This window comes from Centroberyx gerrardi, chromosome 16 (genome assembly GCF_048128805.1).
Source record: "Centroberyx gerrardi isolate f3 chromosome 16, fCenGer3.hap1.cur.20231027, whole genome shotgun sequence".
Taxonomy (NCBI): Eukaryota; Metazoa; Chordata; class Actinopteri; order Beryciformes; family Berycidae; genus Centroberyx; species Centroberyx gerrardi.
In genome coordinates, this window is record NC_136012.1 from 17,724,026 (window position 1) to 17,739,805 (window position 15,780).

Genomic DNA, 15,780 nt, shown 5'->3' on the forward strand with positions numbered 1-15,780 from the left:
ATGTACCTGATATATTTAATTATTACATAAGCTTTTAAGTAGCCACTGCCGTCGATTAATCATAAACAGGCATATTGGGCCCTATAAAGGCAGTGTTTGCGTAGGCACCGTGTTTCTTTCCCTGCTCATCCCCCAAAACTCCTCAGACAAGCACTGCTTTCAGGATGACATCATTTCTGGAGGTCAAGGTTGCCTGGCCTTGTGATTGCAGGAGCACTAACAGCCAGGGAAGATGGAGGTGTGCTTGATCCTCTTGAGATAAACCCTAATGCATCCCGGTCTGGGTCTGGCACTCCACCCCACCCCTGGCTGAGCATCATTCATGACATCTGACGCTACATCTCACAGCTAATCATCCCTCCATGTTTTTCCCCCATTCTTAATTCCTCTGTACACGGGGCACAAAAGCAAGCTTGCTTGAGTGTTCACCCTGTTTAAATGAAGGTTATAAAACTGAATAAAGGTTATTGAATTGAAATGGAAACCTCCTTCTCCTCCCATCTCCATCCACCTCCTCCCCTCTCCCCCTCTCCTTTGCTCCTGGTCTTAGTGGGAGCCCCAAACTGGAGATTTGTAAAGGACATATCGTTCCCATGAAAGAAAGGAATATCAGCCAATGAGAGAGCTGACATGTAATGCTGTACACAATATATATGCAAATGAACTTCTCTTGCTTCTTGATAAAGCACTTAAAAAAACAGCCATGAATTAATTATCTGCAACAATGGCCTGAACATATAGACAGACTCTGCACCTGCAATGAAAGTGTCATCCATCTTGGCCTTATTGCTCACCCCAGATCTCTAAAGAAAATATAGGGAAACGCTGATTGCAGTGTCCCCAGTTTAGGGTGTCATGCAGATCTCATCCATCTTGCTTTCTTTCAAGACGAGCTCATGGATGAATCTCTCTTGATCTGATGAGAATATTCCAGGTTTCAGACGGAGGCTTTCATAATCACAGTAGGGGATCCAGCTCAAGACATTTGGACAGAGAGCCTTTTGTAAATCCCATCCGCTAATACTCCCTGGGTTGCTGTTAAAGGGATGGCAAATCAAATCTGACCGGATGAAATCTCATCAGATAGATGTACAGACCAATGACACCAGTAAATCAATGTTACTGGAAAAGAGATCACTTACACACGCACGTGCACGCACAAATACACACATACACACACACACACAAACATTTCTGATAAAGGCAAGAAAGGCTTTCAAGTAGTAATCACCTATGGGAGTGTTCAACATGGATCGCCCACCATGCCTGTGCATTAATATAAAACACCACTACCACTACAAAGACCAAATCCTCCAATAAACAATAGAGTCTAGAATGGCAATGGAGGGGGGGGGGGGTTGGAGAAGCATTTTGGATAAGTTTAATATCTTGTTGGTAATAAATAAAGTAAAATCCAATTAATATTTAAAGCTAATCATAGCCACAGAGCTGGAGAGCACACAAAGACAGATTGGAGCCCGCGGGGGGAGAGGGAGCTTTCTGACTGAAGCTTCCCAATAGACTGAGGTCTCTACTTTTCTCAGATGGAAATTCAAAAGCTCTTGTTTTAAAGAATGTTCTTATAATCCCAACCGACTTCACATGGAATCATCCATAATTAACCTAGCAAGCCTTTGACAAAAGCCATACAATCTTTTTGTAAATAGATGACACGGAAAAAAAGAAAAACAGACGCAATTAATATGGCATCATTATGTCTAGGATGTCTAATGAGTTCCTCAGACGTACGTGAGCGTTCATGGCTACTGGAACAATTTAGCAATATGAATGATCAAAGTATAAACAGCGATCTCAAATTATTTTGCATGACGACAACACTAGGTTATGGGGTTTCATCATGCTAGCATAAAAAAAATACAAGTTCCTGTGAACGCTGCGTCTGTAAGACACAGTAGACGAGTGTGGCTGGGCGTGTTTGATTACTGCTGCTCATGTGAACGCCTTACCCTGCTCTCCGGCTTCTTGTGTGAGCTGTGTGTAGGTAGTGGGGGAGGGGTACTATTCACATTCCCACCCATGGATGAGCAATGGTGACTGAGGAGAGCTGGGAGGGGTGGGGGGTGTGGGAGGTAGGGGTGGGGGGTAGGGGTGATATGTTCATCCATAGCCATTCATAGGAAGGGGGGCGGGGGGGGCAGGAGTGTGCATACTGGCCCCATACAGGCCGTTTTCGGAGATGGAGGGACAGATGCTTGTCCACAGTGTCAGGGCCTCGCTTCCTCTCTCTCTGACAGCACCACCAACTGCCTCCTCTTACGTAACCCCCTCCCCCTCTCCAGGCCTGCTGCCTGCCTTTATTGGCTTATTTCTCTCTTTTTCAACCTTAGCATTTTCACCCCACTGACTGCTGCTTTTCCCTATCATCGCTGATTCTTTCCCTGTAATTCCTGCGCTTTTTTCTATTCTACTGTTTGTTCGCCCTTTGGTCGATGTAGATACTCTTGGATTCAGGCCATGAACGCCAGGTTGGATATTTTCTCTACAGAGTTTTTTTGTGTATTGCATACAACATGCATGATACAGCAAGGGGGCAAACGGAGACGATGGATCCTTCGCATGGATCCTTTGAAAGGACAGAACGAGCAAGGTTTCTACCTTGACCGATTTATCCATGAACAGTTAGGTTTTTGATATTGTACTCCAGTAGCAACAACACAAGACCCTACATAAATCACCATGCAGCCGAAAAACAGTTTGCAACGTTGAATATGGAATAGATGTCGTATGCTTGAAATGAGCAGCAGGATATTTAGGTAGTAGTACTGATGGAAGAAAAAAAAAATCAGACACAATAAATGCTTACATAATCAAAACTGCTGTGAGCTTTTAAACGTGTGAGAAATGAAATGTGCCTGATTGGTCTGGGTGCAGCTGATAAGGGAGGGCTTTATAATAGATTTTCAATGCAACACGAGTCCAAAGAAAGTAGCGTGTTGCTCAATCTCTTTTGCCTTCTAACAGCTAAAACCTCTCCTTGGCTGTAGTAGAGGTAATCTGGTAATATCAGTCAGGTTGCGGCTCATATGTGGGCTCAGCTCAGGGGGATCTCTCCCATATTGCCACTGAAATCCCAGCCTCCATTTTACCCCTGTGCCTTTTCTCACCTCTCTCCTGCTATTGCCCTATGCTTGTTGATCAAAACACAAACAGACATATATGGAGGAAGTGTACACAATACGGTGGCTTCGCTTGCCGCAAATGCTAGACTACATAGACACATACTCATGCACAGCAAGAACCATTTCTTGAATTTCATGCTCACCAAGCTACCCTTCCCCCACCCGAGCTCACACTCATGCACACATACACGCACCTTTCTTAATTACAGATTGTGCTTCTAAAGCTGTTCTGACCTTTAATCAAATGATTTTTTTATGTTTGAGGCAAATAAATGGATATAATAGATGTAAAATGCTGAGCATGTAAAGGGCGGTTTAATTCACAGTGTACAGCATGAATGGCAGGCATCTTTTGGATACAGCGTGATGCTGATTCTCTGTTTTTTTCAGACATCACATTACATTCTGATTCTTTTAAGCAAAAGCGTCTTGCTAAAAAAATGGAGGCCCTAAGCAGGAATGGAACCGATATAAGAGATCGGTTTCATCATCCCCTTCCTCTACTCTCTGACCTGATGAGAGACAATCCTTCTATTAGTTGATTTTTGAGAAATCTACATTGCATTCTGACGTTAGACCAAATGTCTTCTGCAAATGTTAAGGAGAAATAGGCTTGTCTGCAGTGGAATGTGAGTCACTGGCCTGAGAAACAACTTAAAATAATTGCAAATTGCGTCTTAGCGTAGCTTCAGTGAATAAAAATGCACTATTGTTTTTGGCCTATGATAACTGCATCAGCGTAAGCCTTTGATGGAATACACTAGGTGTATTAAATCTAGAAGCATTATTCATCTGCAACAAATCCAAACATGGAAAACATGACCATGTGTATGTAATTAAACTAGATCAGTCCTGCTCTGTTCTCTACTGCTTCCAACGGACGAACCACAGTAAACAAATGAGATTCTGAAACAGAGGGCTTGGGATGAATACTAAATATGAATCCTCTTCCATAAACCAACAGGCTCAGCAAATTCTCAAGTTGTACATGACTGTCTCTGTTCTACTACAGCAGCAGCTCATCAGATCCCAGTCTCCCCTGCCCCTCCGCCAGGCCCCAGAGGCCTGAGCTACCTAACTAACTGAAGAAGAAGAGTTACCTGGTCGTACCACTCCCGGTTGGTACAGGTGCACTCTGGCCACCATCCTCCTTGCCCCCCAGAGTTGTTGCCGTTTACTTTGGGGCCGCCCTTGGATTGGCTCTTGGGGTTGGGGCCTCCAGGACCCCCGCCAGACATGATCTTGCCCTTACTTCTCCCCAAAGTGCCCCCTCCTCCTCCCATGCTTCCACCTCCCCCTGAGGCCGGAGGGGGTAAGGTCTGGCCTCCCCCGTACCCAGGCGGGTATCCATAGGGTTCGGCCTGCCAGTCTCCTCCATATGACGGGGCGTCCATCCTGCGCAGGGCAGCCATACGGGTCACCTCATAACATTCTGGGCACTTGCAGCAGTGGTGGTGTTTGTGCATGCTGGCTGTGCTGGCTGGGCTGACGCTGAGCGGAGCGGCGTGGCACTCTGTCTCTGCTGCCTCCTCAGATCTCACACAGCACGCTGCGATCGGCTCACAGAGCGCTAATGCCGATGGAAATAACACTAATCACACGAATTTCTACAGATTTTCCCTTTTCGTCAAATCCTGTTACTCTCCTCTTTATTCCTCTCGGATGGAAAAAAAAAAACGAGAGGGGCGGGAAGTAGCAACAGGAAAACAAAAATCAAAAATGGGCACGTAGTCTTCGTCCTCTTGACGTAGAAGATCAAAGGAAATATTCAAAATATTGTATACGACCACACAATCAGAGACCAGCCCCGATGGTAGAAATTTCCTCTTGCTTCTCTTGTTTCACAGTGATATGTATATAAATTCATAGATATATATATTCATTTGTTTATATATCATATATATTTACACACACAAATACATATAAAAATATTAATATAAACAGACAAGCACAAATACAGATATGTACAGGGATAAATGTATGTATATATATATAAATATCTATATGCGTGTGTACAAATATATATATAGATATATAAACAATATGTATAAATAAATGATATCCTCAGATGAAAATCTTCCTCTGTTTTCTTGGTATCTTCCCTTTCTGCCAAAAGCTCTTCCTCACGTTTTTCCTCCTGCGTTGAGAAGCGTTTTCTTTCTTTCTCTCTCTTTTCTCAGCCTGCAGAGAGGAGCTGAGCACTGGATTGCCTCTCAGCCTGCTTGCCCTAGATGTGGATTATTCAGAGGGATGCGAGCGAGCGAGAGGGAGATGGAGAGAGAGAGAGAGAGAGAGAGAGAGAGAGAGAGAGAGGCAGAGAGAGAGAGAGGCAGAGAGAGAGAGAGAGAGAGAGAGAGAGAGAGAGAGGCAGGGAGGGGGAGAGGGAGATACGTAGCAGCATCCCTCCAGCACCTCAGCAATGACAGCCACAGCCAATCAACTGGCAGCGCTGCCATCAGCAGCAGCAGCACCAACAGGACTGAGCGCTTCACTGGCTGCTCTTAAAGGGGCCACACCACCTAAACCTCACTGCTCCCTGCCTTGGGTGAAATGATGCTGTTTCACAGATCAAGGGATGAGAAAAAGGCTGTATTTGTCCATCTTCTCAGTATGTTAAAAGGGAAAGGTGAGGATGCTCATGCTCTTTATCTGTTAATTCCTATCTTTAACTGAGATCCAGGAACAGTCGGTCTAATCCATGTTTTTCATCAGCCCAATGCAGCCAAAATCCAACTTAAAGTGCACACCCCTGTCCCTCAGACTGGTCACTGGTCACCTCCATGGTCATCTTTAGTTCAACTGTAGCCTGATGGTTTCTTTGCGCTATTGATTGACAACCTCAGGCTCTGTGTCACAGCACACATCTGTAAATAATCTAACAATGGAGCAGGTGCAGCAGATGAAAATCCTTTTCCTCCTGGGTATCACTAGACTTGCCTCTTAACAGAGGATGCTTTTGAATCACGCTGCATTGCTTTACATCATTCTCTATCCCTCTTCCTTTTTTAGTATTACTTTTGGCAAGCAGGAACGCTGCTGAATTATTTCAGTGCAAAGTCTTGCCCATGTACAGCATTGTGTCAAAGCAAGCACTATAAGAGAACACTGCACTCCTAATGCCTCATTCAGGAACCATAGGGGAAATATTTTATGTTCACAATGATGACATCAACACATGTGTACGCAACCAACAAGATTACACGCTTGGGCTTTCGAGTGGGTGGAGGAAGAGATTGAGAGTGAGAATGTGTGAGAGAGAGAAAAAAGAGAGAAGGAGAGACTATAGATCTGGCTTTCATGTATCTGTGGCAGTTATATTTTCAGTAATGCGATAGGACTGCCTGTGAACCATTTTGCATGCTTATGAATTTGTGGGTTGATCAGAGCTGGATGTAAAATACACTGACACTGAGGGTGAAGGTTTGTTTTCTAGAGAACTGAGAGGGAGTTACAGTGTCGCCATTAAAGCCCTGCATATATGCATTATTAATGAAATGTGACGGGGAATGGAACTGGGTGTGTCTGTGTGGGGGAGAGAGTATATTTGTACGTAGTCTGCGTGTTACAGAGACAGTATTCAAGAACGCACATTAACGCGAGTGCCTTCTTGTGTTTTGACGAACACATCACAGATAGTGCCTGTATATTATGTGTACATTAATGTGTGTGTGCGTGTGTTACCGTCTTGTTTAATTGAGCAGGATTTTAGGGCGAGTGCACACTGCACTATGTTGCAGCCCTACCAGGAGGCACACACAGCAGGCTCAGCCACACTTAATTACATGCAACGGTAACTCACTTCATTATCATGATATTCTTTTGCTCTAACCTATAGAGATTTGGCAAGCAGAGAGCAAAAAGAGGGAAAACTTTGGCATTTTAAACAGAGACTGGGGACCAGTGAGAGCTTCAAGTTCCACCGTGGGATGCAGTCACAAACCCTGCTGAAGCCAATCAGGGTTTTAAGGCGGGGCTTCGAGGCAGTGGCTTGAAAGGACGATGTAAGCATATCCATCACACACACATGACCGAGCACATGTTGCAACCATCCTCCCTAGCCTTGCTCTGTCTCTCTTATAAACTGTCCACATCACATTTACCATTCACTGCTATGCAGTCAGGGGGGTTTGCAGTGAAAAATATGCAGTGCTGCTCGACAGACGAAATGAGGGAAAGGGAAACAGAATACGCACAATAAAGGCAGGAGGGACGGATTGAGAAAAACAGAGACTGCCTGCACTGAATGACCGTAGATATGTTATCTGTATGTGTGGGCGTGCACATATACACACGTGTCTGCAATATGTAAGTATATGTAGGCGTCTCTAGTACCTCTGGGGGAAAGAATCCTCTTCCTTTAAATATTACATAATATGAAATGTAAAAAATGTTGGTAGGTCTCCTCTGAGCCAATCAATCGCTGGTCCTCTCTGTATGAGAGGGAGAGCAGGAACAGAAATACAGGAAGCTAGCACGGGCTAATCAAACCAGAACTATTCTAGGGGACAGAAATGGTCTTGAAGGTTAATGTAGTGTTGTAACACATTATATAGTTCAGCAAAAGCCTACCTTCACTCATCATGTAAGACATGCATGTCACTGTGATTATGCAAACCATCAGAACCGCATTCCTCCAAATTCCTTGGTAAAGACATAGATTATAAGAGAAAGAACACATTTTCGGATCATTTTTGGAGCACTAAAAATTTATGAAATTGATTATTTTTCTATAAGGTTGCTAGAATGGAAATTTCACTAATTTGCTAGCCTGTTAAGAGCCTTTTAAGTCCAGGCAGTTGCAAAATTGTCCTCAGTATCAAGTATTTGAATGAGGGCTAGAAAATAAAATTGAGATTGCGGTTTAATATCCTTACCAGGCTAATGCCTGTAAAAGTTCCATGCCTACAAAGTTGCGAACACAATATTTAGGACGTATCCAGCAATGACAAGTGTCTCAAATTTCATTTACAGGAGGTCAAGTGACAAACCTGCAACCCAGATAATATTATTTTTCCCTGTGTGACACAGTGCCAAATAGCAAAAATAACAGGGTCTGTCACTAGTATTTCTTAGGTGGCTATAAATAAATTTTGGAAAGTGACCAGTGTACTACCATCAAATAACCAAAAAGCCTACAATAATCCATGAAGCAATCTGCCAAATTTTAGCTTGTCCTCAATTGCACTTAAAAATTTGGACAAAGGTGTTCTGCTCTCAGTGAGGAGTGAAACACATTGCTTTATAGTCACTATTATAAAAAAGAAATAAAGAAACAAAAAAAAACACTATGAAAAGCAGTGTTCATGCACTGCGGGGTATGATTAACATTGATTAATATAATAACTACTCATATCATGGAACATACACAATAAGACTATTCTTCATAATTGGACCAGGAACAATATCAACAAATAGTATAGTACTAATAACAATATGAATACATGGAATAAATAAAAAAAATAAAAAGAGACATTCACCTCACACCCATCCATGCACATTTTTATGTGTGTATGTGTAGATATACGTATGAATGTGTGTGTGTGTGAATGCATGTGTGTGCTTCTTGGTAAATATTGTGCCCAATTAAACGGCTTGGACTGGAAAGATCCGGATCAACAGCATAAGGTAATTTATCTTGTGAAATGAAACAGGTGACCTCTGACCCTCAGTTGACAAATGAAAAAGAAGGACCTGTGATTTATGGCATAAACGAGGGAATTATCCTGTGGTTTTGAGCAGAGCTGCTTCACCACATCCCACCTCCTGCACCCCCACCACTATCAGCCCAGTGTCAGCTTGCACAGCCCCTATTACATAAACCCACCTGGACCACCACCCTCTAACACACACACACACACACACACACACGCACACACACACACACACACTCACACATGCTATCATTATAAACATTACAACCCCCAACCACTACACAGACCATGTATCAAGCTTTTCAGTCATTTCTATGCGTTTCTCCGAGAAGCGATGTGACTACTCCTTAGTCACCTGACCGGATGCAGCACCATATAAGGACAGTCGGTAGTGAGGCAGTCTTAAAGTGGCAGTTCCATATCAACGCATACCAAGTTGCTATATTGTAGCCTTAATTAACTGCAGGGGGGTTTGAGGAAGCAAGACTTACAAGTCCGTCTCAGGCGTCATTACATCTTAGCAGCATCCACTTGTTTCTTCCACAAAGAAAACACCACATGGCACATATACAAAGGATCAAATCCCGTCTGTCATGGAGAATTTAGGTGAACCTTTACAGTCAATGGTGCCTGTGAGACATATTGCACCCCTCAACAAGTCATAGCACTGTAAAGGCGTTTGTGTGTGTGTGCATATGTGTCTTTGGGACTGTGTGTGGCAAAGAGAGAGAGAGACCGCCAGACAGAAAGGCAGGCAGACCGAGAGAAATGATAGATAGAGAGAGAGAGAGACAGAGAGAGAGACAGAGAGACATTAGCTTTGCACTGAAAAAGGAAGTAACCTGCCAAGGAGCCACCACTTTGCACTCCCAGAGATGCAGAGACAGAAAACAAAGGCTACACGGCTAAGACTCCTATTAATAGGCCCCAGTGGCAGAGAACAGCTGCTCTACCACACACCAAACACAGCACATCCAACTGATAGAATAATGAGAGAGAGAGAGATAGACAGAGAGAGAGAGAGAGAAAGAGAGACGCATACACATGGATGGGGGATGAGAGAGGAGAAATGGAGGAAATAGGGAAGGAGGAAGAGAGGAAAAGAGGAATATAAGATGGCATGAAGAACAAGGAGAGAGGGAGACTGTATGGCGTAGGAACAGTGTATGGCGTAGATACTGTAAATGCAGAGAGAGAGAGAGAGAGAGAGAGAGAGAGAGAGACAGGTAAGTGCAGTGTGTCAAAAAAGAATTAGACAGAGAGACAGAAAGAGACAGAGAGAGAGCTATATAACGGGGGATAAGTAGGAGGTGAAGAGACAAGCTGGAAACATGCTAACAGGAAGGTGAGGCAGGTTAAAATAATATGGGGAAGATGCTATAGGTCCAGGACAGATACCATAACTGAGAAGAGAGATAGGTGTCCTGTGTGTGGGCAGAAATGCGATGACTAGAGGGGGCATTACTGAAGCATGGTGCCGAACAGAAGGGGAGTAAAAATAGAGAGAAAAAAATAGAGAGAAACGCGGAGACAATAACAAAGTGTTTGTGTCCATGTGTGCATGGGAATGCATAATAATCTCTGTGTAATTACCCGTTTACCTCGCCACAGAGAGCAATGCATCTAAAAATCACAGTCCTTGCTGAGTGTGCATCATCCGTGGATTCACGAATGTGCTCAGTGCAGGAGCGTGTGCGGTGTAAAGACTGACACGCACACACACACACACACACACACACACACACACACACACACACACAAAAAGACTGGAATTAAAAGAGAAATGAAAAAGAGAGGAAGAAAAACAGAGAGAAGCGAGGAGAGATAGATAGATAGATAGATAGAGAGAGAGAGAGAGAGAGAGAGAGAGAGTCAGAGCAGTCTGTAGGGATGCAGGCGGGGGAGGAATGTGGTTTCCATGGCAACCTGAGGAAGGCTGAGCTCTGGGTGTCCGTTCCAGCTCTGCACTGCACCGGCCCTCGCCTCTCAGCCGCCTTGCTCTCTCCAGCCTCCCCCACTATCTCTTTCTCTCTATTCCTCCCTCTCTCTCTCTCTCTCTCTCACACTCCCTCCCTCCTGTTCCCTGCGCCTCCTCAGCTTCCCCCCCCCACCTCCCTCCTTCATGTGAGAGAGGGAGTCAGCGCTCTCTCACACACACACACACACACACACACACACACACACACACACACACACACATCCAGCTCCATATTATCCACACCAGCTCCTCTCTGAGAGCCGTGGAGTCAAACTGTACTGTCACCGTATTCTTATGCAGATATTACATTATCATACGAGCGCAGCGATTCCATGCCGCTGCGCTTCCAGGCAGCATCCCCCTCCCCTTTACCCCTTCCAAGCCCCCGATCCTCACGCCTCCGCCCCTTGCACTAGTTCTGGGCTCAGCTGAAAAGCCAACGCCTGCGGGCATTGTGCTGCCATGTGCCGCTGGCCGTGTTGTAATAGGGAAGGCATGTGAACACAAGGCCTTCAACAATACTGAGGAACAGGGCAAGCCTATGAGACATGTCTTTATCATGAAACGCCATACAGCAGCAGGTTGGCCACAACCCCCGAATCTTTAATATTAACACACAACAACGCTGAAAGCTTCCACATGGTAAAAAAAACCCATAAACTGGCATTTTATGATCTATCCTTCTATCAGCTGGAGCAGAAAAGACAAATGACAAAATATTTACAAAATGATGCTGTCACACCATTCCTGACCCAGTTGAATTAAAAGAATAAACACTATTAATTACCAGGAAACCTTGTCTAAGCCTGGCATAATAGATTCAATGTATAATTGCGACTCCAAAAAGTAAAATAATTCTGTGTATTTGTTATATGAAATATTACCATTTCTACAGACATGTAATTAGTAGTTAGATCAAGGTTATGTCATTAAGTCAAATGGACTGGACAAATCCCTGACTGGGTTCCTTGGACTGCTCTGTGATTTAATGTGTTGCACAGTGATGTTTCTACATTATCAAAATGTTCCAAAGGTCATTGAGCTTAATGAAAAGTAACAAACGTCTCATGAAGCTAGGGGCGCCCCAGTGATGCCTCACTAAGCAGGCTGGGAGAAATGTTTATTCATTTGCTTGTTAGGATCTCTATTATTTGCTTCTACATGCAGCAGCTACTCTTCTTGGGATCCACATAGAACATACAACATTCTATCATCAGTGGAAACCATTTGATTTTGTTCAGGAGAACTTCCCAGGGGTTCAGGAAACCCCTGGGAATCTCTGCTTTTGCACTGACCTTAGGCACGTCAACATGGGAGCGAGTCACCAAGCCAGAAACCCGCTCCACTTTGTGAGGACTCCTCCTGCTGGTCACTCGAACCCGAGAAACACCCTCCTCCTGGTCCTATGGGACAGAGCAGGTCAGACAGAGCAGGTTAACATCCAGACAGGAGGGAGCAAAATCAGAGAGAAAAGACCCTCCAGCAGTGATCAGTGCATACTCATGGATAGTAAAGATGCCATGTATCAACAAGCCATCATTTAAATGTTGGTTAGTATTCAGCACTCTCTACATTGGAGCAAAGATAGGAGCTAGCTAATATATCACAGCAGGGCTAATGTGTTTGTGCAGCGGTAAAAGCAGGAGACCTTTGTAGAATGAAAAACATAAATATGGGAATATCAGTTTGAGTAATACCACTGCCCAGCTCACAGGTCCCTGCCTTAGTCTCCACTACTGAACACAGAGTGCTATTTGTTGTGGAAACACCAGTGGATGGGAGAAGAAATGGAGGAAGGCCAGCAGAGAACTGAACTGGATAGCTCACTCCGTCAGAGGTCTGATATTACAGTCTAACATGACAAACAGTGAAACTCAGCCGATACAAAGTGACAGCAAGGATGTAACTCAACAGATCATCCAAATAACTTTGACAGATATTGATTTTCATACCACAACAACAGAAAGCTTCTGCTGAATGTGGACATGGACACAGAGGATATGCCTACCTGAGAGTCGCTGAGATTATTTCCACAGTTTAGAGCACACAGACCCTTAATTGACAGCAGAGGGCAGCCTTTAGAGCAGGCCATCACTGATGCAAGGTTGCAAAAAAAAATGTTCAGGCAAAACCGCCTTGATGATTTTCCTAACAAGAGGTGCGTTCTCCCTCAGCTGATGCCTCCAAGTTAAATTGAAAGCTGGTCTTGATCCCCAGCTGAGTTGAGACAAATGTGTAAAGTGTTTATATAAATACGCACACACCCCTAACCATGCAGGCTACCTGGTTTCGCCGCACCCACTAGCAAGAGAGCTTCAGTCATTTTAGATTCTCACACAAACAATCTAAATGTCATCAATGTCAAGTGTACAGTGTTCTCGCCATGATTGTTGTTTACAGAGGTTTGGACTGGTGGTATGGATCTGATATGCTGTGTGTTATTCCAGAGATGCTAAGTGAGTTTTGCTGTGACGGCTCCATTCCCACATGGCAGTGCTGACAGGCAGGTCAGCTGACACTGCCAGGGCCAGGGCCGCCCCCCCTGCCCCCTCAGCTGCCCGCTCTGTCTAATAGTGGCAGCTAAGAGTATGCCCTTTGCACCACTCAGCATGCAAACACACTCACACACACACACACACACACACACATACAATCATGCAGACAGACTTGAGATGAGCTCATCAATTAATCATCACAAGTCATACAACATTTAAAAGAAATATTTCCATTTATTTTTGGCCATCAGATCCTTAGTTATTCCATATCATGATTATTACATAATAAAGCCAAATATATGACAACCAAAGGTTAGTGCAATCAAAACTCTAATGAATTTCTAATTATATATTAAAGTAATTTACTAAGAACAAGTCTCTACTAAGTCCCTTTCATTCCTTTTCCAAAGGAGCTATTCTCTACTCTCACCTGCTACTCTGCACCAAATCAGGGAATTTGCAGACTCATTTAATTTCCCTCCCATCCTCCACTCAGGTGACAGCATGGCTGGAATACTGATGAGCACCTCGCTGGGCGTCCATTAAGTCTCTCTCTCTCTCTTTCTCTCTCTCTCTCTCTCTCTCTCAAACTTCCCACTGTGACTACTGCGTCCTTCTACCAGCCTCTCAAGCCAGGCCTGTGCTTGGGCCCCACAAGCAGCTGGGATGCAGGGATGGAAGGGGGAAGGATCAGGAGCCATGCTGCACTGAATTAGTAGCTAACCAGGGTGGATCACAGAAATGCTGGGAGAAGAGCTTAGGATGACAGAAAAAAAAAAAAAGTTCAAGCCACAATCTTAGTGTGTGGTTTGGGTCCTCTTCTGAGAGTGTGACAGATTATGAACAGATTATGCTATATTGAGCATTCCTTTTATTCTGCATTTGATGCAGGTCAGGGAAATCATTGATTGACTAAGCCAGCACTTCAGAGGTGACAAATTGGCCTAATGCTTGCAAATACTTCCCATTAATTCCTGTAACGCTTGTATAATCAGAAAATAGATTGTTAATATTATGGCATTGGTTCTTTACACAATCTTACAAATGCACGAGAATCCTCTTTCTGACAACACAGTCTTCTGCATTAAGGCATCCATTTAATTCACTCTAGTAAATGACAAGTTTATTGCATTTTCCCTATTCAACTGACCATGCATAATGCAGTTCAGACTTAGCACAAGAGTTTCAAAAACACATTGCCATTAAGTGATTGACTGGAGGGAGGGGTTGTTAAAGCATGAAAGGATAAAAGACACAATTTTGTCAAAATGAGGATGTTAGGTTAAAGTGTTTTTATCTGATGTCAGGGTTGAATTATCATGTACTAACATTTTTACACAAAAAAACGGAAAGCCACTGAAAAGGGTCTTGCATTGAACATGACTCAAACACACATGCACCCACACACATACATGTACATACACATGTGCACACAGCGGTGCAACAACCTATTTATTGGGGTGTATGCAAGATGTCAGATCAGGACGTTGAGGCCCCCCCTCTCATTAACCCCCTGTTTGATTTCTTCCAACAGACCCAGCAGGACAGGTCTCTTGTGCCCAAGCAGAAAAGGGACGACCACCTGAAGTACTGTTGGACCCAGAACCTGGACATCGAGGAGGAGCAGAGGGGCGGAGGCCAGCTCCCCATCTAGTACTTCATGGTCAAGAATGGGTTACTTTATTATGTGGCGCAACGGCTGGGGGAAGAGCAGGAGCTCCTGGTGCTACCACAATCCAAAATCAACATCGCCATGTAGCTGGCCCACTCCCACCTGGGTCCAGAGAAGACCTAGGCTACGGGATCAGTCACATTGGCCGTTAATAGAGGCTGAGGTGCGTAATTTCTGCCGTAGGTGTCCGGTGTGTCAGAAGACTGCACCGAACCAGCCCCCACAGCCCCCCTGGTTCCCCTGCCCGTCAGTAACATTCCCTTCGACTGCACTGGGATGACCTGGTGGGCCTGCTCCCGAAGTCTTCCCGGAGCCATGAGTATATCCTTGTGCTGGTAGACTACGTCATCCGGTATCCCGAGGTAGAATCCCTGAGGCTGGCACCCTTCAAGCTGTGCTGCTGTTCTCCTGTGTGGGGATCCTGAAGGACGTCCTTACCGACCAGGGAACCCCCTTCTTCTCCCAGTTGATGTCTGACCTGTGCCGGCTCCTCAAAGTCCACCGCCTCCATATTTTGGTGTACCACCCGCAAACAGATGGTCTTGCTGAAAGACCAGACCCTGAAGAGGAGTGGATACACTGATTGAGTGTCTGGATAAGTCGCAGTTTATCTCTACTCTCCACGTAACCAAAGGCTATTGGCAGGTGCCCCTCTCACCCGCAGCTAGACGGCAACCTTTGCAACACCCAGTGATCTGTGGCAGTACCAGGTCCTCCTGGTCCTCCGACATGCAGCACCTGCCTTCCAATGCCTGATGGACTCGATCATCCCGCCCCACTGCCAACACACCGCGGTTGGCTGGGAGGAAAGCCAGGAGAGGCTCCAGGGGGCACTGGAGGAGCT

At 44.8% G+C, this 15,780-nt stretch overlaps 1 protein-coding gene across 3 annotated transcripts in view; it reads right to left on the minus strand.

Moving 5' to 3' along the window:
- Nucleotides 1-15,780, minus strand: part of dlg3 (discs, large homolog 3 (Drosophila)) — a 77,710-nt gene that overhangs the window by 52,240 nt on the left and 9,690 nt on the right. For 2 of the 3 annotated variants that reach the window (XM_078289293.1, XM_078289292.1), the window contains exon 1: nt 4,241-4,606. In XM_078289293.1, the coding sequence (XP_078145419.1) occupies nt 4,241-4,606 (366 nt within the window). Of the gene's footprint in view, nt 1-4,240; nt 4,607-12,064; nt 12,173-15,780 lie in introns of those variants that run through there. The other variant, XM_078289294.1, reaches the window with a different exon arrangement.